Below are 20,691 nucleotides of genomic sequence, written 5' to 3' on the forward strand. Positions count from 1 at the left end.
CTTGTGAAGCAAAAGGAAAAAAAAAGCCACTTCATACATTCTCTTTCTCAGAATTGTTACACCACCTTCAGATCCCATTCTGTGTGTGCTCATGAAGCATATGTGTTCGAATAAATACTTCAACAGTATGACAGTTTTACTGAAGGAAAAATTTAGTTCAAAAATGTCACTGCAAAGTTTTGCTTTGATCACTTCACTCTTTTTTTTTTTTTTTTTAGAAATAAGGATTTGCATATACAATTTTATAAATATCGGCCAAAAATATGTTTATATTCCATTTCATATAATAAATCTCTTGCCTAGGAAATACGGTGCATCTATACTTTTCTAGAAAAAAATACTAATAGTGGTCAGCATGACATTTACTACATGAAGCCTGCTTTCTACCCCGAATATGAAAATATCGAGTATAATTTTTTACCTTTTTCACATGCCCTGTGAACAAAAATCTGTCCTGATTAATTCAGAACAGAAAAGACTGAAAAGAAAATGAGTGAAATGAAAGAATAAGGGAATTGCTCATTTCCCTCTTAAGTGAAAGGCAAAATTATGACCTATTTTACACAAAGAACACTCTTTCCTTCCATATAATCTTCACTTCAGATTCCTCCACAATACTGAAAGTAAAGAGGTCAGAAACGGGGTATAATAGAAGTGATATGAGGTTATAGGAGACTGAAGGAGAGAGCAAAGTTACTATGAAGATAAGGATTTGGAGAAAACACTTTGTTTTATTACCCATGCATGCCTTTAAATCCCAAAACTGCTGAACAGTGCTTTTTATATTTGTATTTCTATTTTGAGTAAGATAACCTATGAGTTATGCATGTAAAAATATAGCCAAGGTAGCTTGTATTTTCATACTTCTATGTCATCAATTAAACAGATTAAATCAGTTATGAATGTGAAAAGATGGAAATGAGTCTACCATTGCAAATCCAATGTGGTATAGACAGAAAATTTATATAAATATGCATTCAGTAAACCTAAAGTATCAACCTTTATCATAACTCTCCTCTCTGCATTAGTAAAGCTAGTACAGTAATTACAGGTGATGCTGACACTACAGAAGTATGAACTTCAGAATAGAATAGAACCAACTAAAACTAAAGAGCACCATAGATAAACAGTAGAGAAGAGGAAGCTTGCATGATCATGGCCAGTAAGGGGTGTTCTAGCAGTGCTCACTTCAGTTAAATGGCAATGGTTTCCTAAGAGATAGCACTATGGAAAAAAAAATTAAAAAAAAAAAAATAAAAAGAAAGTAATGTAGCTACTTGCTTGGCAGCATGAAGAACAATGAAAGGCAATGTCTTTTGTAAAGATAGTTCTAGAGTAAATGTTTTGGGTTTGGAAAAAATTACAAAAATTTAGTAACATGGAAACAGTCAACAAACAGTTCAAACCAATCAAGTAAGTTCCACTGTCTGTCACTCAGAAATTAAAAAATTGAAATACCAATGTGTCCTGCAATACAAATGCACCTCAGGACCAAAGAAGAATGTAAACCACTCACAATTATGCCAAAAGCAATGGAGTTTCTTCTGGTGAGACATTCAGACATGAGTTAAAATTCTGTCTGGGTCCAAGTTCAAGGAAAAAAAAAAATCTCTATTTCTCAAAATTCTAAAAAAGATTTTTCAAGAGTGATATAAAACCAGGTGTAACGTGGTTATGGTGTTTATGAACATGTTTGCAAGAATTCCAAAATCTAGGGTAGCAAAAAAAAAATCCTTAGGATCATGCTAAAACATAATGTGCTTTCAAAAGCACAGATACAGTGTAACAGGTATACAAGATACTGCAAAACATTATGTAATACTTACTGTCTCTTGCCCGACTGGAAAACTGCTTCCTCCTTTCACTCCCAGTGCAGTCAGGCAGTCATCACTCTAAAAAAATAAATTATTTTAAAACCTTTACACAAAGTACTTTGATAAACTGTAATTTTGAGTATTTTCATGTCTACTGTAAAACAGTAAGAATCATCTGTAATAAAATACTTTTTTAAAAATTAAAAAGCAGAAGTGATGTTAAGCAACGCTGGGTAACACTGGCTATGTAGGCAAAGAGATATTAAGTTTTTCAAGTATGTACACTACACTAAAGATAACATGGGGGAAGACAGAGGATTGATGACTAAGCAGTCTTAAGCCTGTTTGCATTGCAAACACTACAGTAGATGTTGAAGAAGCTGTTGCGGTGAAGTTTACCTCTGAGCCATTACACAAAAGATGCCACTTGCATATAATGGAGAATTTCATGTTGGTCTTAATGACCAATACTTTCCATTTAATTCTAATTGTTCTATCTGTTCTTCAGACTTCCAACAAAGTCAGAGGACTAGCAGGTATATAATGCAATAATTATGATGTGCCTGTACCTACAAAATTTGATTTTTCTCAAACAACAGAATGCTATGGTTGAAAGAAGATTTTAAACAGAAAAAATATGAAAATTAGCACAGCAGCAACAAATTAGAACAAAGGAGGAGATGGAAGTCCTTTACTGGTGTTACTTAATTTTTTTCAATGGCCTGTTTTCACAAAGGGGAAAACCAATTTCCCCTAGATTTTGTGTGCATCAAAGGATACAAACTACAATGCAGAATAGAAATATTGCACAGGAATTAAAATACAAGAGTCAAATGCGAGCTTTGTGAGGTAAACAACATTTCCACTCATAACAGACTGTACCACATTATAAACAAAATTTAAATTTGAGAATTTCTATCCAACATATGTCACCTTTTTTGTATTTCACAGCCTCTCTTTTAACTGTCTTTCGCGTAAACTTCTTTCTTTCTTTTGCTTTTTTAGAACACATATTTAAGATGTATTGCTCCTCTTATTTTCTAGTTTTTTTGTTTGTTTGTTTGTTTGTTTTTTTATTAGGGTGATCCAAGGAGTATCATTACTGCAATCCTCAGCAGAATGAATGGCATTCTCTAGAACAGAGACTTTTACCCTTAACGTTGTTTCCCTAACTTGGCTAGGCTTATCCCGTATGAGAAAAAAAAAAATCACTGACTGTCCTGAACACAGAGGTTCCATCCTGTCCCCAGATTGTTTTGGCATTGCTAAAGTAGTTAGAGACACACGTAGCAGATAGAGATGAATACAGCATGAAAGAGAACAGTTGCACTCAGTTCCTATCACCTACCACAACTTCTAAGCCTACCACCTAAAAAGTTCTGAGTAATTATGTACATACATAGAGGGAGGGGAAAAAAAAAGTAACTGTCTGATTTGATAAACAAATTTTGAACAAAGACTGGCGGAGCAGCAGTTCAGGGTGCGTGGCTTGTTCAGTGGTCTATTGGTAGTTTGCACAGCCTTACAGGTTTCAGCTAATTCTCATTTTCTATTCTCAAGGTTAAGAGAACTGTGCAGGCAATGTGCTTAGCCTGTGGGATGGGAGTGCCTCCTGTTGCTCAAAAATGATTCATCAGAATTATTAGCCATATTATGTAGATATCTAGTTCAAGGACTCATGTTGCTCCATTATTGTGTCTCAATCTGTCTCTCTCTCTTTTTAATAAAGTATTTATGTGCTCTCAAACACTCAACGTAAGAAGAGCCTGAAGAGGGTGAGCGGTTTGGAAATAACAAGCTAAAATCCATGAATCATGCTAAGACCATGTTGAATGTTCTCAGATGCTGCACAATCCAAAGAGTTTCCTCTTAAAGAGATACTCCGAGTACACCCGAGGCTGCGTTACGCACACCAGACCTCCGGCAGGACAGAGGAACCACTAGGGCTACCCACCTACCACAAGTGCAGCTACTACAAGGCAGCAGAGCTGCCCCTGGGGTCCCATGCCATGTCTTGAGTAGTGCAAACTGCCAGGTGTCCTGCAGGTAACACCCGGCAAAAACTACTGGCCTTTCAGTTTAGACACATCATTTTTTTATATCATGTCACAAGATTAAGTCACATTTTCAGGACTCCATAAAAGTGATAAACATCTTGAAGCATATGAATACATCATTCTTAATACAATATTCATGTCTCCTTTTTTTAATGGTAACTAGTTAATCCTTTTCTTGTGTTGGAATAGACATGAGGCTATAGTTATGTTGTAAGAAGTTGGTCTTTTAGGGAGGCAGTCCATCTGTGAGAAACAGGAGGAAAACGCTTGCTGGGAAAGTGTGCCGTGTCACACTGACTGTAGTTGAACAACGCTGGTAGGAGCTTTCACCATAAGGAACATTCTCAGACAAAGATAAATAGATCCAGCAGTTGATGCAGAGTTCTAGACACTGGCTATCCACAGCTAACCCACTTAGACAGCCTTGATATTTCTACCACAAGAGCAAACAAAGAATGTTTTAAGATGCTAACACAGAAGAGAGCACTGCAGGTAAGAGTGAACTGATAAATAAGGTGCTGTATGTATGAAGTGTCACCAATTCCTGATACCAGCAGTAACTAAAAACTTTATGGCTTCTTTCTAATTGAGCAGTTTCAGTGATTAATGGAGTGTTAATGGAGTTTTTACTCTTATTCATGCAGATCTGTAACAGCCAAAAGGATCTGGGCATTAGATAGCATTCTTTCCCTTAGGAGAAGCAGCAGTGTGTAAGAACAAGGGATATGTTATTACTGCCTTTTCCATAAAAATTTCAGCATTTCATTTCTACTACTGAACAAATATATTTCAAATACCACAATATCAAAAATTAAAGAAAAAAAATGGAAAAATGTAAAGTCTACCGCTGTTTTTATATGCTTCTTCCTTATATGCAAACACATTTTTCATTGTAACAGAATAAACATGCAGATTAAGTGTCACTTTCAATTAGTCATCAACTCTTAATAACTACACATGGAAAATAAGATTTTTCTAAGACTGATTTTAGGTAGACACTACACACGCTGAGGTGAACCCCAACATGTGTGCATCCAGGGCCAAAGCCACCCTCCCTTTTTTTTCCATTAGAATGACAGACTGACGCGAAGAAGGACAAACATCTATTTCCGGGATGCTGCCCAGTGCCACTGCTTCTCTCCACACCACCTCCCTATACCTGCCTTCTGCCAGAGGGAAGAAAAATTGTGGGCGTTTCTTGTGCAAATCCTCCAGTAAAACACAGGGAATGAGTGTTAAAACTTCTCTTGTCTGCTCAGTGAATCTGTGCCTTAGTTTGCAACTGAGATCATCACCTTTTTTTGTTTAAAGGAGACAAAATAAGAAATTAACTTAGAGTGCTCAAAAAAGCATGACTGGCTTAGAAGTGAGATAGTATTTAAAACATTTAAAAATTTCACAGAATCAATCTGAGCTTTTACAGTTGCTCCATTGTTTTCCTTTTTCCTTACAAACCCAAGGGTTAGAAATTTACTTTATGCTCTTCTTCCCTAAGAATGTCATGCAATCTATTTACCCCAGTAACTGAAGTTTTAAATGAAACACTAAATAAACTGAGATGTAATATAAACTAATTAAATATTGTTAGCAATGTCGTATTTCTGTTCTTGTTCTCTGGTCCAATTAATTGTCACCACACTCATAGCTCAGGACACATAACTGTACAAATTTAGTCTATGGGAAACAGAGGATAAACAGCTAAATTAAAATGATTCTAAAAGTATTAATTGCTAAGAATAATGTACTCTTCTTTCATCTTAATTAAACTGTCTGTAGACACTGTAAAGTTACTTCCTCAGGCTTCAGATGACTACAATCCTTATTTGATTACAGTTCTTCAATATTTAATGAGCATGGGAATCTATAATCTGCCTAGAGGAAAAAACCAAAACTGTGCCAGGCTGCACTTTATTGAAACCTACGATGTACAAACAGAAAACACAAATGCAAACACAGCTGCTGCAGTAAAGCCTACACGGATAAAAAAGAAACAAAAAAAGGGAAAAAAGATCAATTCAGAAGCATGTGAAATATACCCGCTCCTGAAATTATTCAAAACCTCTTCAACTATTTTGTCATTTGTAAATATGCTACTTTCTTGATATAACTTACTCAGTTTACCCGCACTTACAACATATATATTACTGCATTTATAAACAGAAAAAAAAAACCCAAAACCTTCAGATAGCTGATATTTGGTGTTTTTCAAAACAATTGAACCTGTAAATATTTATAGAGCTTGCTGTGATGGAGAACATTAAAATCCTGATTGAACAATTTATACTTCATTTGAAGACACCTCTTTTGTGAATAAAGACAGGATTAAAAGAAACTGTCTCTACAATGAGAACTTGTGAATAATGACATTTTATATTTAAACATCAATTTAAAAAAAATGCAAAGACAGAAATCCTTACCGTCTCTAGTCTACCCAATAGTGTTCGGCTAAGAGGATTTCCTACTGGGCTGAAACACCCTGTGAAAAGAAAAGGCTGTGAATTTTCTGCTTGTTATCCTTTTCCATCGAATAAACCATTTTATTTTAAAATCATTATGTTAGCAGGATGTTTGACAAAATTCTAATGAAAAGCAGCAGCATCTTTCAGTCACAACTATGCATCCTTCAGTCAGGAACAGTTGGAGGGTTTATTTAACTAACAGACCTGACACAAGGTTAACTAATCCAATATTTCCATTCAAATGATTTGGAGAAATAGCTCGAGCTATGTCCACATGCCACCTCGTGCTCAAAGCTGACACTATTATCTAGGCTGTATTGCTTTTCTCTTCATTGAATTTCTGAGTAATGCATACAAAGTTTTCCAACAGACATGATCACAAAAACTCTCAAAGGAATTACTTCCTTATTTTATCTGAAAGAATAACTATGCCTATTCAGTAGTTCCCTTTGATCATCTGAGTTCCTATCACAACACATCTTGCTGTTTATTTTATTCACTCTCTACATAGTGCATTTGAACAAGTACTTGTAAATTCTTTTCTTTTCAATCTATTATGTTAACTACTAAGCTTGGGAAAATCCTTTCATCATCTATGGATTTATCTTTTTGTTACTGGTCTCCTCAGCTGTACACTTAAGAAAACATCTTAAACAAGAAAAGATTCAAAAATCTGAAAACTGTTGAACACGACAGTGAAAAATGCTCCTGCTTCGTTGAAGAACGGCTTCTTAAGTCTAGAGATGCCAGACAACACCAAGTTAAGCTCACTGGATTTTCTCTGTGAGACACTAGATTTGAAATAAGTTTTGTTTTCAAAAGGGAATAAGTTCTGAAAACTCATTTTCATTTGCCACTCCAAAAGCCTACTCTTGAGGAGTCCAGTATCTGAATAAAGAGGACTATTCAGATTCAGATCCCCATGTACTGGCACAGCTCCACAAGGAAGCTTGCACAATTCCACCTACAGGATACCTTCTAAAGCTTAGTGGTTTAGACTTTCACAGGAGATTTACTCATAAATGTTTAATCACTAAGATATTTAGATATTCATAAATATAAGTAAAAGAGCAAGCTCAAACAATCACACTTAAACCATGTTCCTGTAGATGTGCATGTGAATAATTTTATGTTTGTGAGAAATCTTAAAGAAGTGCAATGACTGATTTCTCAGTTTTGTGTACGAATTAAAACTTTTGTGATCTTGATAATTGCAAAAAAGCTTGTAAAATTCTGAAATACTTCATTTTGAAAGGCTTACTTTGATTTTTATTACTTTTTCCATCTATTTCCGAAGAGGAAAGAGATGAGACTAGAAACCATTTCCTGAATTCAACCCATACTCAAAGATGGTAGACCTGTAGTTTACCTTTCATTAAAATAAGGTATTTGCTAAAACATTTGTTCAGCACTAACACTAAAAGTCAGTGTGGATATTATTCCTATTAATGTTATCTAATTACTCATACCATCATAAAATGAGCTGCTACATGTATGATACTACATATGGATACGTTAATGCATACAAGCGTCATATCAACTCTGAATAAAAAAAATCCAAACTCAAAACCAATAAAATTATTAAAAAAAATTTTCTTTAGACAGTTAAGTACACTACTGCAGCATCTTCAATTTGAGCATTGCAGTGTTGTGCCAGTTCACACAAACCCCTAAGATAAAAGCTGTACAAATTACATGGTTAAAACAATCGCTTGTTTGGAAAAATCTTCAAACTTTAATTAAAAAAAAAAATAAAAAAAAATCCACCTGTACTTTTATCAGTACTATCATTGACTTCCTTGTTCCCCTAAGGAAAAGATTACCTTCGAGTACTTTTGGACTGTGTGTTTACGCACACAGTTTACGTCCCAGTGCAATCTCTATATTCAACTGGTGACAAGAAGAAAACTTTATGGTTAGACTGATATCCCCAAAGAAGCCTTAATAAAGGACAGTGCAGACCTGTTCTGCTACAAGTACAGCAAAAAGGCAGATGTGTCACTCAAAGATACAGGGAGTGCTGTACTGAATTCCAGCAGCCGACACTGGTTTGTGACTTCGTGATTTCTGTGATTAGAGCCTTCTTCCAAAACAACCAGGACATTCTTATGACTTTGCTTGAGGTGTAAACACTAAAAAGACCACAGCACACTCGGGTCCAAATATTCTACTTGCCACAGAACCAAAGCTATTTGTTCATGTTGATCATGCCTATGGGTTAGACCAAACTATAACAGTAGTGTTACCCATTAGTTGCTTTCTGTTATCAAGCACACTAAAAAGAAAATTAAAAAAGAAACTGTTCAAATCTTCCTCATTCACAAAACAAGGTCCAGTCAGCATGAAAGGGTATATCCATCCCTTCTTTCTCAAATGATGCAGCAGATTTTTAAAGCAATTTTATACAGCTACTGGCTTGACATGGTTTCATGCTTGATGAAGCACATAAATGATACCAAGTAGGCGTGACGAACAGCCTCAGCAGCGCTTGCTTTGGTTATCTCTGATCCAGGCCATACAAACTTTCCAGCTGTTATAGTGAGGTATTGAAACCAAGGTCAGGATTGCAGAAGGACATCTCCACTTCATGCAAAAAATGAAGCTTACAGGACAGCATAACCTGTTGGGACTCTCAATTAGCCTGAGCTTATATAAAGGTCATTAAATCCCTTGTAAGGTCAAACCTGAAAAAAACCCGCAATGCCTAGGTTAATCTAGACTGTCTTATCTCAAGGATGGTTCAGAATCAGTAAAGGAGAAGCATTTTTTACCGATTCAGAGGGTCTACTTGAACTCTTCAACAATCTTCTTCCACAAGAGCACTTGCTGTCTTCATCTTCAAAACTCTGTATGTCATGAGAAGCTTATCTTCCCTATGAAAGCATGAACATTTGGAACTACTGTATCCCTGTTACTCTGCATTGATTCTTCGGTAATCTCCTCTATATGGAATTTCACATTAAAAGAATAAGTTGTTTCTAGAAGAACCTACTGCGAATGTCTAAATGTGATGTCTCAAACCGAGAGATTTTATTGTTTCTTTTCAAATTATCAGAATTTTCACATGGACACAATTTAACAGCAGGACAACTCTTCTTTTTGGCCCACATTATCCTCTTGCTATGATTGTTTTGTGAATCCAAGTATATGTTGATTTAGGTAAATGCCTGCCAAATAAGTGGTACCTTCTGAAAATCAGTGTAGTTGTCTGCCTTGAGTGGGAGCCTGAAACTGTATTAGTTTCCTGAACCATTTGAACAATGAACTCAAAGTCTGTCCTTCACTCCCCTGAGTCACTTCTGGCAATATATTCTCTGCCAGCATAATTGCAACTAAAGAGAAAAGAAGACAGAAACAAAGTGGTTGTCCTCCTGTCCAAACGCATGTCTGTACTACCAAGTCCCAGTTTTATTGCGTGCTCTCCCTGAAAAACTACCCTCTGTTAGGCACACTAATGTGAATTGATCAAAACCTAAATAGTTGGGCTGAAACACACAGGAAGCACATGATTTCACTTCCAAACAGATTAGACTTATACAGAAATTTGTATGAGAATGGCAATAATGCCCCAATAGCACTTGTAATAACCAGGAACATTTCCTATTAAATAACAGCATCTTTAGCTATTATATTTGTTTTAAATTAATAGCAAAAGAGCCAGAACAGGATAAAAAGTCATTCTAGGGAGTCACATAATTCCACTATTATCCTACTGGGGTGCCTATAATCACCTAATATTAAATGTTTGTGTGACAATTCTATTAATAGAGACTGAGTGAACACTTGTTACAGAATTTATGTTTTAATTAACTTCTCAAAAAGAAGGATTTTCTCCCTTTGTTGAATGCTCTTGAAAGTTCTTTGTTTCTCTAAGATGTTTGATTCTCTAAGAATTCCAGTCTCATGGACTTTACAGTTAATGAAATAAACCAAAAGTTTATCCTGGAAAATCCTCAGAAAATCACAGAACACCAACAAAAAGAAAAATAAGAAAATTGGAAAAAAGTTAATATTCAGACATTTCTGTGATGAGCCCCTCTAAAGCATACAGAGAAAAACAAAACAAACCAAAAAACAAATGAAAACATACAAAAAACCAAAACCGAACCAATCAACAACAAAAAACGCCCAAAAACCAACCAAACAAACCAAACACAAAAAAACAACTAACCTATTCCAGTCCACATTATTATATTTTAAATTGAGTTTTACTTTGAGTTTATACTAATTATCAATGTCTAAAAAAACCCCACAAACAAATCTGGAAAGACACGAAAATAAACTATACCTCTAGGAAATGGTATTTATTGCAGACCTTCTTATAATTTGTATTGTGGCCTCTTGCAACATGGCCTAGTTAAAACACACCCAAATAAACAACACACACTGAGAAAAAAAAGTCAATGCTGATATGAGAAGAATATGTGTATATCAGGCTCAGTCCTTTTCCTACTCATTTTCTGTGGCTTTAAAACTGTTTCCAGCAAACAGAGTTATGTTTTCAGCACAGTCACCTATTCAAAAGTATGACCTTTGTGACCAAAAGATGTTTTAGCATGCAGTATAATAAATACTTTAGGCTTCAAAGGGAGGTTTTGAGTTTGTTTTTTTTTAACAAAAAGCTTTCAGAGCAGTATTGCTGAATTCTTTCTGTAATTTTATTTTTCAAGCTAGGAATAGTGTAAATGAAAGAAGACAATTTTGTAATGATCTAAATATATATTAATCTTCCCTCAAAGGCTTTATCCTCTCAACAATTATTCTCTAATAGATCAAACAGAATCCATTAAATAAAGAGATTGTTTATATATTGGATAAGAACCTGCTTTCCTTTACTTGAACACAGGATCACAAATACTTTCAAAACCCACCACAAACTTTTTCAGATACAGTTCACAAAATTAAAGGAATGGATGCACCCACTAACACATCTCTGCCTTTTTGTTTTACCAACATCCAATGCTGTTGGCGAAAACACACTTCAAATTCTCCTCTACATAACTTAGTCTAGCACCTATGATTTTGAATGTATTCTAAACTGAACAAGAGAATGGATAGGACCTAAGTGAGTCAAAAACTGTCTCACGTTTAATTTGTACCATAGTTTCTAAAACTACTTTGGAACATATTTGGCTGAAGGTAGGGCAAGAAAACAACATTCAAAAGAAGTTCAAAGCAAGACACAGAACAGAGCATTTTTAGTATTCTTTCTAAAATACCATTCTTTTTGTAACTAATACAATGCCAAAGGAAATGGTTTATTCTCTTGAGACCCCACATCTTGGGAGCCACTTAAAATGTATATTCTCAAAATGGATGGTTCTCACATGCCATGTTTAAGTTTATATACAAAAGTGCCACGATGGCATCACTAGGCAATGCAAAGGACTTCTACAAACACCCAGAAGATTGTTGCAGTGTTTTCTGCACTGATAAAAGCCTACTCAACACCCGGTGAGCCCATGCTGTTACTAACCCACTCCTTGTCTTTTCCTCACTTTTTTTTTTTTTTTTCCTTTTATCAGAGCATCTGGGAAAGACTGAACTGTCTTCTCTATGTCTTTTTCATTTTCTAAGTGGGGTTCCAATTTGTCAGTCTAACCTATCCACATAAAACCAAACCACAAAATTTCTAGGACAAATAAAATCCCTCTCTGTTTACTGTCCTACTTTTTCTAAGTTATATAGAGAAACTTTTGTTGATTTATTTTACCACTTGGACATGAGAGCTGTTTTCATGCTATATACACTGAAAAAAATGAGAGGGAGAGAAGCCTTAGCTCTACTGCTGCCCGATGTCACTCCTCCAGTTAGTGGAAAGATCAATCTAGATAGCAGTTACAAAAACACTTAAAACACTCTCATCCCCACCTCCTTTCCCCCTTTCCTCTCAATTAAGCCAAACCAGAGCTAAGTTGATAGGTGGAAAAGCATAACTACTTTTTGTTTCCCTTCCACATCCCCATTAATACAATGAAATCTTGCAAATAAACAGAATTAAAAAAACTTGGGGACTTATGTCAACACATCAGGCTGTGGTTGCTGTTCAAAATACTATACTATACAGAAAAATCTGCACAGTCGGACAAGTTTTTAATAAAGTATGCAATTTCTACCTTTTAAACCAATTGTTTACTAAATGGTGATACTAAAACCAGTTACCTAGAAAAGTAACTCTAGGGAGTTACAAAATTCCATACCACACAGTTCCACACATATTGCTGCAGCTTCTTTCACACTGCCATGTGGTTTTCCAGCACCCCAACTCCAGGCGTTAGAAGAACAACTGGTCTACATGTGCTTAATCACAGGAACTTCCTTATCCAAGGACTGGTGCAGTTACCTCTAGGTGCTGCATCTGGTTCTCCCTGATTCCCCAGCCCAAATGATCACGTACACCCTTTACAGCAAAGCTAAGCGAACACTGGAGCAAGGCTTGAGTTCACACCTGTAGATCCACAAGGAGATACTTTCACTGTAACATCAACTAATTCCAATTCTTACATAAGAGACCTCAGAATGAGATGGCACTAACACAAAAAACCCACTATGCTTCTGGCAGTGCCATATCCCACAACCCAGTTATATCAACCATCAGAATGCACAGAGATATTTATTCAGGGTAAGGCATCAATTTGATTCTTGGTTCAAGGTGTACAAGGGCACAAATGTATTTGCTCTGAGTCTTAGAAGAGTCCTCCAGGAGGACCTATGGAAATAGCCTGCCACTGGTTTGAGGAGAACATTGTTTCATACGAGTGCATTTATCCTGTACTTAGGCACAATGAACAGGCAGAATTTGGCCCCTGTTTACAAAAGGTATAGTGCAGTAAAAACTATTGCATCACAAAAACAATTAAAAAAATCCAACTTTTTAATTAGAGATTAAAATCAAATACATTTAGCAGCGTACACACCCACCTAATTATTTCTGAGTAATCTTATCAAATCATCATCTTACATTTTTCTCGCAAATGTTAAGTTTCTACAGAAGCGTATATAAACAATGCAAGTAGTAGCACGTGTCCCGAGCATTCTTTTGAAGTAAAGAACATTTATTGAATTCATGCTAATCGGGAACGTGCTAATTTATGACAACCTTTAATGTTACATCATAATGGCATTAGATACAACTGAAAATGAGACATGGTTATAGTATCCAGTTGATTCTTTCTACAATTCAGAGAACACGAAGTCACTCTACAGCAAACATCACTAAGCTTGCACAGATATCATCAGAATTCTGAAATCAGATTGGCAATATTATTTACAAGTTTGACATAGCAGATAAAAACAGATGTAAGGAAAATACAGACTATGACGCATACTTTGTATTAATAAGTTATTCTTCTTCTAGTGCAGCAGATATCCTGAGAAAGTCATTATTAGTTTTGCTAAGCTCGCCAGGACTACTTAAAAGCGAACAAATGAAACTGAATTTGAAAATGAACTTGTTTTGTATTATGTTCAACAAACTTTGTGGTGTTGCCCTATTGAAAAACTGAAAGAGCTGTGGGTGCCCAACACTGATGCAACAACCTTTGCTTTTGGGTTTGGTAATATTTTTGCTTCTGCATTAACTTATGTGTAACACAATAAAATAATTTAACTCTGTAACTCAAAATAAAGTATCTACTAACCTCAGGAGGTCTAGTCACATCTTAAAAAAACATATTTGACTAGGGATAAAAGACAAAGAATGAGACTTATGCAAGGAAGGAAAACAAAGTAATTTTCTTTGCATAGTTCCTCCCACATTAAGCAATGGCTAGTTACCCACAGTGACTTAAACCAAATTAGCCTGTTGCTTTATAAATGGAAAGCTGTAAATAAGAAAATATGCTTACAATACCACACTTTCCAAAATCAGCCATTAACATTTTTGCAATGCAAAGTATTTTCAGCTAAGGAAAAAATAGCTAGTTACTGCATGAACTATTGAGTTTCTATATTACTCAGCAACTTCACAATTTCAAATCAAATCTTGACCAAAAAAAAAAAAATCTTGTAACTCTTTGAAAAACATATGTAGCATTTTCTTAACATCTGCATTGAAGGAAAAATAGTATCAGTAGCATCGTATTTACTATATTGAAAAAAATATGCCAGCTTCATATTTCATGTCTTTATCATGACCAGAATAGCCACTAGTTTGTACCCAGCCTACTTTTTAAATCTAATTAGCAGTTTCAGCCAGTACTGAATACTAATTTTGAGAAAATTTTACCAGATAATTCCATGACATTGCCATACAATTCATATTTTATTAAACCTGGGATGTTTGGAATGATGGTGTTTGTCTTCCCAAGTAACCATTACACATGATGGAGCCCGGCTTGCCTGGAGATGCTGAACACCTGCCTGCCAATGGGAAGTGGTCAATGAATGCTTTGTTTTGCTTTGCTTGTGTGTGCAGCTTTCGCTTTACCTGTGAAACTGTCTATCCCAAGTCACAATTTTTTTCACTTTTACTCTTCCAGTTCTCTCTGGCTGCATGGTGCTTAGTTACTGGCTGGGGTTAAACCATGACAGTATCTTATTTGTACAGGAATTTAACAAACAAGAATATTTGCACAACAAGTCTAAAGATGCAAACAAAAATATTAATGCAAATTAAATTCAGAATGAATACAGAAATACTATTTGACTAAGTATTTTCTATAGTACCATGAAATACAATTTGATTCAGTACATAATACAACAAGAGATTTTTTAATATCACACAGGTATGGCCAAACTGATAAAAACTGCTATTTTTTAACATATAAGCTTAATTACATCGCCCATCCTCTCTGGTTTAACTAAGAGCAGCAGCTAAAACCACTACTGACTATGCCCATATGACATGTCGAATAATCCAAAATCCATACGAAAGCAGCAACTGCAAACTTTTCATACTCATCAGTACGAGAAAGGCATTATTGAGGTCTGAATATTCAAGGACAGGAAATTCTTCTCCATAGCTTATTATGAAAGTAACCCATTTTTATACAGCATGCATTGTGAAAGATACCCGCATTTAAAATGGACGGCTACACAAACATTTGTTTCTTCAGAAGGAACAAACAACATTACAAAACACAGAAAACTGTCTAGAAACACTCCATAAATTTAGAACTCTCAAAGGGCACTCCTTACCAGCCTTGTTCACATGAAAGCACACACTTTTAAAATATTCCTAGATGGTTTTTGCACATTTGCATGATCAAAATTATTAACTCAAGAACTGGTGATACAGACAACCCTGAACACACCTTGTTCTCTTTGCAGGATTCCTGGAACTTACCCTGAAAATTATTTGTTTTGGTAAAAAAAGCTGGCTTGCAGGAAGATTTTTAATTCAAACCAGAAATTCAATTGCTGAAGATCCTTCACACATATGAATAGACCAAAAAAGATGGAAATGCCCTTTATGCTCTTTAGCACATGGAATAAAACTTTTCAATAAATTACTGTTATCAAGGTATGCATGATGTGGTATATTATAGATGCTATTAGGTGGGCACTGCACTCCAAATTTTCCCCATAGCAGTAGCACAATTATCTTTCTTCTCCTGCTGGTTCTGCTTTTTATACAAAAGTATCCAAATCTGAAGCAAATATAATTGGGCTGAACATATTGTTAAGTTGAACTACTGGACATAAAAGGTGAAAAGTTACCACTAATTAATAATATATAATTCAAACCACAAGTTCTGAATATACTTCTAAAATGAAAAACTCCAAGAGTGTGACTCTGAGTCCTTAAAGGAGGTAAATACCAACTCAGTTTTAGCTTGTACCTGGTTTATAAGAGAGAAGTTCCTGAACTAGCAACGTGCACCACACAGAAGTTATCAAGAGCTCTGTTACAACACATTCTCCTGAACCAATAGAGGAGTTCACAGACCTCACTGATACCACTGATATCTCTGAATTGAGACAGCTTAAAAAAAACTTCAAGGGTAAGCCCATCCTTTTTTAATAGTGAGGTGAAGTCTCTTTAAATATGGTTATCCATAAACGAAACTTCAAGGGTGCACGGAGTAGGAAAACAGAGCCTATTTATGATCTTCACCTGAAAATAGTAGAAAATAGTAGAAAATACTATACTTACGAAGTGAATCTTAGCAGCTACAGTCCTTGCTAGAAAAAAAAAAAAAGGCTAGGGAAATAGTTTATGCTCTGCTAGTGGATAGTGACAACCAGAAGTTTGGTGAAAGAATTCTCAAATCATTTTTGGCTACTAGGCAATTTATCACACCAATAGATGCTCTTCGTACATTATTAATTAAGCTCCAATTTTTAATGTGTTAGTCTTTATCATATTAGCCGTTACAGTCTGCTTCCTTTGACCAGTCAGGCCCTGAATGGATTCTAGAAAGACTTTTATCAATGTATGTCACTGCAACACCATTCAACTAATCTGGAAAAAAAACAACCGATGAGGCACCAGAAGCTAGAGCAGACAGCCAAAGTGGAGACAGCGACCCTCTATTCAGAACAGAAGATATTGACAGGATAGAAAAAGAGGATGTGATATCTATAAGTATATGGGGATGTGATATGCTGGAATCAATCTTCAGATGAGATACAGAGTTTCAAATACTATTGGTTATACAGTCTGAGTAAGAATCTTCTGCAGAAGGAATACCCAGCACACCAGAGCAAAGCCTGGGGTCAAGTGAGCAGGAAAGACTGAAGAGTTTTTTTGAATTTTCTTGTGCCATTCAGATCTTTTTTCTCTCACTGAGAAAGTAAAAACTGAAGAAACTGAGCCCTAACGGTGAGGGGAAAAATGAGGATGGAACCTCTGTAATCTGTTCCTTCACTGGAGTGTGCCATAAGGTCACAGAAACCACCCAAATGCAGGTTTCCAGTAGTAGAGTTTTAAGGCAATTCTACCATCCCATTTGAAGCTGACGAGCAATGCGTTACTGTTGCTTACAACCTTCAGTGAGCAAGAAAGCAAGCTAATAGTGAGGAGGCAGGCTCCAGTGAATCTCTTATTTCATCTGGATCAAAGCAGCACATCAACACACACTGGAGGTGGGATAGGTCAGAGCCACGTGGAAGAGCTCAATTTTGCTCCATTAAGGGCTGTTTGGAGCTGCTCTTGATACAGATCCATAAAGAAAATCCCCTTGGGGATGGGTGATTGAGCCACAACTGCTGCAGGATGGGCTCAAGTCCTGGGAGAGGATCTGTGCCCTTACAGCCGAGAAGGCCAATGGTGTCCTGGGGTGCATGAGGAAGAATGTGACCAGCAGGTCGAGGGAGGTTATCCTCCTCCTCTGCTCTGAATACGAGGAGAAACAACTTAACTTTGAGGGTGCCAGAGCCCTGGAACAGGCTGCCCAGAGAGGTTGTGGAGTTTGCTTCTCTGGAGACATTCAAAACCCACCTGGACACATTCCTTTGCGATCTGCTCTGGTGAACCTGCTTTAGCAGGTGGGTTGGACTAGATAATCTCCAGAGGTCCTTTCCAACCCCAACCATTCTGTAATTCTGCATGTAATTGAGGCCAACTCTGTAAATAACACCGAGTCACTAGGCTGTGTGACAATAGCAACCTGTAAGTTGAGACCTCCATTTCTCTGTATGTGCCTTCTGCTTGCTTAATCCTTTCCTAAGCCACCATCCTCTACCATTAGTTTCTACAGGACCAACATGATCAGTATCAAGCTACATTGGTACCACAGACTATGGCGGTGCATAATATGGATCAAAAATCAACTTAAAAGGTGGTGTATTAGTAGAATGAATCATGTGAGGGAAGCTTGCTCTTACTGAACTTGGTTCTTCAGCAATGAGGGTAACAAGAGTTGCATATCAATCTATGAAAGTTTGGTTAATTCATACAGATAAAAATCTATCTACAAAATTAGCAAAGGCATTTTAATATAGTTGAAAAAATATGTATGTATACCAAAAGAGGATGGATAATTTATCTTAAAAGTACGGACTTTTTTTCTTTTTCTTTTTCTTTTTTTTTTTTTTTTAATGTACCCTGGTTTTGCTGACTTGTCAAAACCAGGAATAAAGTCAAAGGACCTGGGTCTCCTCTTGGGAGAGGAAGAGGAAGATGCCTCCCTCCTGTGCACCATGGCTGCTACTGGGTCTTCAGCACAGCCCTCCCAGCTCCTCTGGAAATGACAGGAACAGAAGTATTGGAGCAGTACAAGGAGGGAGCAACTTCCTCATTTTATTCACTCACACTTATTGCTGCACAGGAACCACCCTTGTCGACCTGAACTTTCTGCTGGACAGTGAATCGATATTTGACTGCACAGCCCATGGGCAGAACTCTTTCCACCTCTGAAACCAGCTAGAACTGCATTTAAGCAGCATGTTGTCAACACTTGCTGCCTTGTGGCTCAATTGCTCTAAAATTACAGACAAGCTCCATTTGAAAGTAAAGACAAGCTCAGACTGAAAACAGTTAACAGGACCTCTCTACTTAGGAATTAATTAGACTTGGTTGTTTTAGGATCCACATAATTGAGAAAGTAAGGGCACACTCAGGCCAAATCACTTTTGGCAGAGTCTTTCCACAGTACTACGTCACACCCTGATTTTGCAATCTATATCCACTCCTGCCAAACAGAGTAATGCTTCATTTAATCCCCACCCTTGTATAATTTGGCTGAGAGTACTTCCTTTAGCCTGAAGGCACAGCAGTAATTACCCTACCATACACCAATTTCACGTAAATATAAATGGTGTTCTTTTGATAAAGTTTTTGGAATCTTCAAAGATTGCTGTTATTGTGTTCTGTATCTAGTGTAATTTTTAGTGAAATATTTTAATTAACTTGCCTAGAAGAAACATGAAAAAGGACATATAATAAAGGAACATATGTATCTTTGATCTCAGTATAAACAATTCTAGCAAGTTTAACTAGAAAATGCAAACTCTTCTGACATTTATAACATCTTATCAATCAGATAGAGGAAGCTGGATAACCAACCTTTTAAAACAGAAGAACTAGATTGTCATTAATGTTAATGGTTTTGTCTCCATGTCTTTACTATATTGTTGGAACATTTTTGTGGTTAGACGAATCTATTTATGCACTTTTTGTTTTCAAACTAAAAAATAATTTTTACTATGCATTTTATAAATAAACACTCAGGTCTTCTACCTTAAAAGAAGGTCCTGTATTTGTGCCTTGAGCCAAAATTTTGACATTGGCAACAGATGCTGATGGCACAGTAGGGCACAGAGCTCTAAGGAAGTTCTTTCCCCTGCAGAATCGCCTGAGCTGCCTGTGGGCTACAGTGAGGGCATGGCTGTGTCCTGATACTCTCAACTTTTATTTACTGCCAAAGTCAGCTGCAAGGTGGAACATGCCAGAGATGGCTCTAGTGATGGAGCAGAAGGAATAGAGTCAGGGAAGTACATGCAAAGGTTGGCTGCTGGTGACAACCAAGCCTTCATAAACTATTTGCACTGAGGAAACTGAGACACAGTTTCTTCAAAATGTAAATGCTATAGCAAAATAGCGTATAAAAGAACCAGAAAGGCATGAAAAAAAAATCTTGTGATGGATGTTTCTATTGTTCTAAAAGAAAACTGTGAGAAAAATATTTAAAGTTGTATTTTTCAGTTCTCCCATTCTGCTATGAGCAAATAATAATACCACTAGTAATAAAAGTTTTATTTTCTTTCTTCCTCCTCTCTTACACTTTTTCCCTAAGTAAAAGTGAAAGATACAAATATCTTAAAATGAATGATCATTTTCCCCAGGGGAGTTCCCAATCAAATCAGCACACAGACATATATAAAAAGCATTTTAGATCTAATGTTCTTCTGCTTTAGTAAAAATATTTTAACCTAATTTTAGTGCAGTTAAGTCAGTTCACACTTGCTGAAGATCTGATCTGTTTTGTTTAGCTGGTACTTTACTCAGTTCCTTTTCCCTCTTCTGAAAAGTAAGGAGAAAAATCTAGTAATTGGATCTAAAACTTAATCTGTTATAATAATTTCTCTGTGATTATGCAGTGTTTTATAGTTAAAGCAAAGCCTTGTAATGAATGTAAACATATTATCTTTGGTTAATAGGAAAAAACCCCACACAGTATGACATACTCAAAAACTAGGGACTAAAATAAGCCAAGTTTGTCCATTTTAAAAGTGCTATTTTTCTGTACTTTCTCATAAAAGTTTTCAAGCGTTATTGTTATCCAAACTGCAGTGTGTGGGGATGTTTAAGTAATTCAGTTTCCAAAAGAAGGAAAACTGATCCAATCAAAGAGTTGTAATAGAAGCAATTGAGTTCTACAAGTAACAGCAAAATGTGAGAATTCTTCAAAGTTGCAATTAGAGACTTGTTATAATGACAAAAAGCAATTCATATGTCTACATTTAGGAATGCAAAAG

The 20,691-nt window shown here is 36.1% G+C and overlaps 1 protein-coding gene across 9 annotated transcripts in view; it reads right to left on the minus strand.

The window, feature by feature from the left end:
- The window catches only part of AHI1 (Abelson helper integration site 1), a 91,342-nt gene that overhangs the window by 17,642 nt on the left and 53,009 nt on the right, over window positions 1-20,691 (minus strand). For all 9 annotated transcript variants that reach the window (XM_065057072.1, XM_065057074.1, XM_065057071.1 and 6 more), the window contains 2 exons: window positions 6,289-6,347; window positions 1,827-1,892 (listed from right to left, as the gene is read on the minus strand). In XM_065057072.1, coding sequence (XP_064913144.1) covers window positions 1,827-1,892; window positions 6,289-6,347 — 125 coding nt within the window. The remainder of the gene's footprint in view (window positions 1-1,826; window positions 1,893-6,288; window positions 6,348-20,691) is intronic.

This window comes from Columba livia, chromosome 3 (assembly GCF_036013475.1).
Source record: "Columba livia isolate bColLiv1 breed racing homer chromosome 3, bColLiv1.pat.W.v2, whole genome shotgun sequence".
Classification (NCBI taxonomy): domain Eukaryota; kingdom Metazoa; phylum Chordata; class Aves; order Columbiformes; family Columbidae; genus Columba; species Columba livia.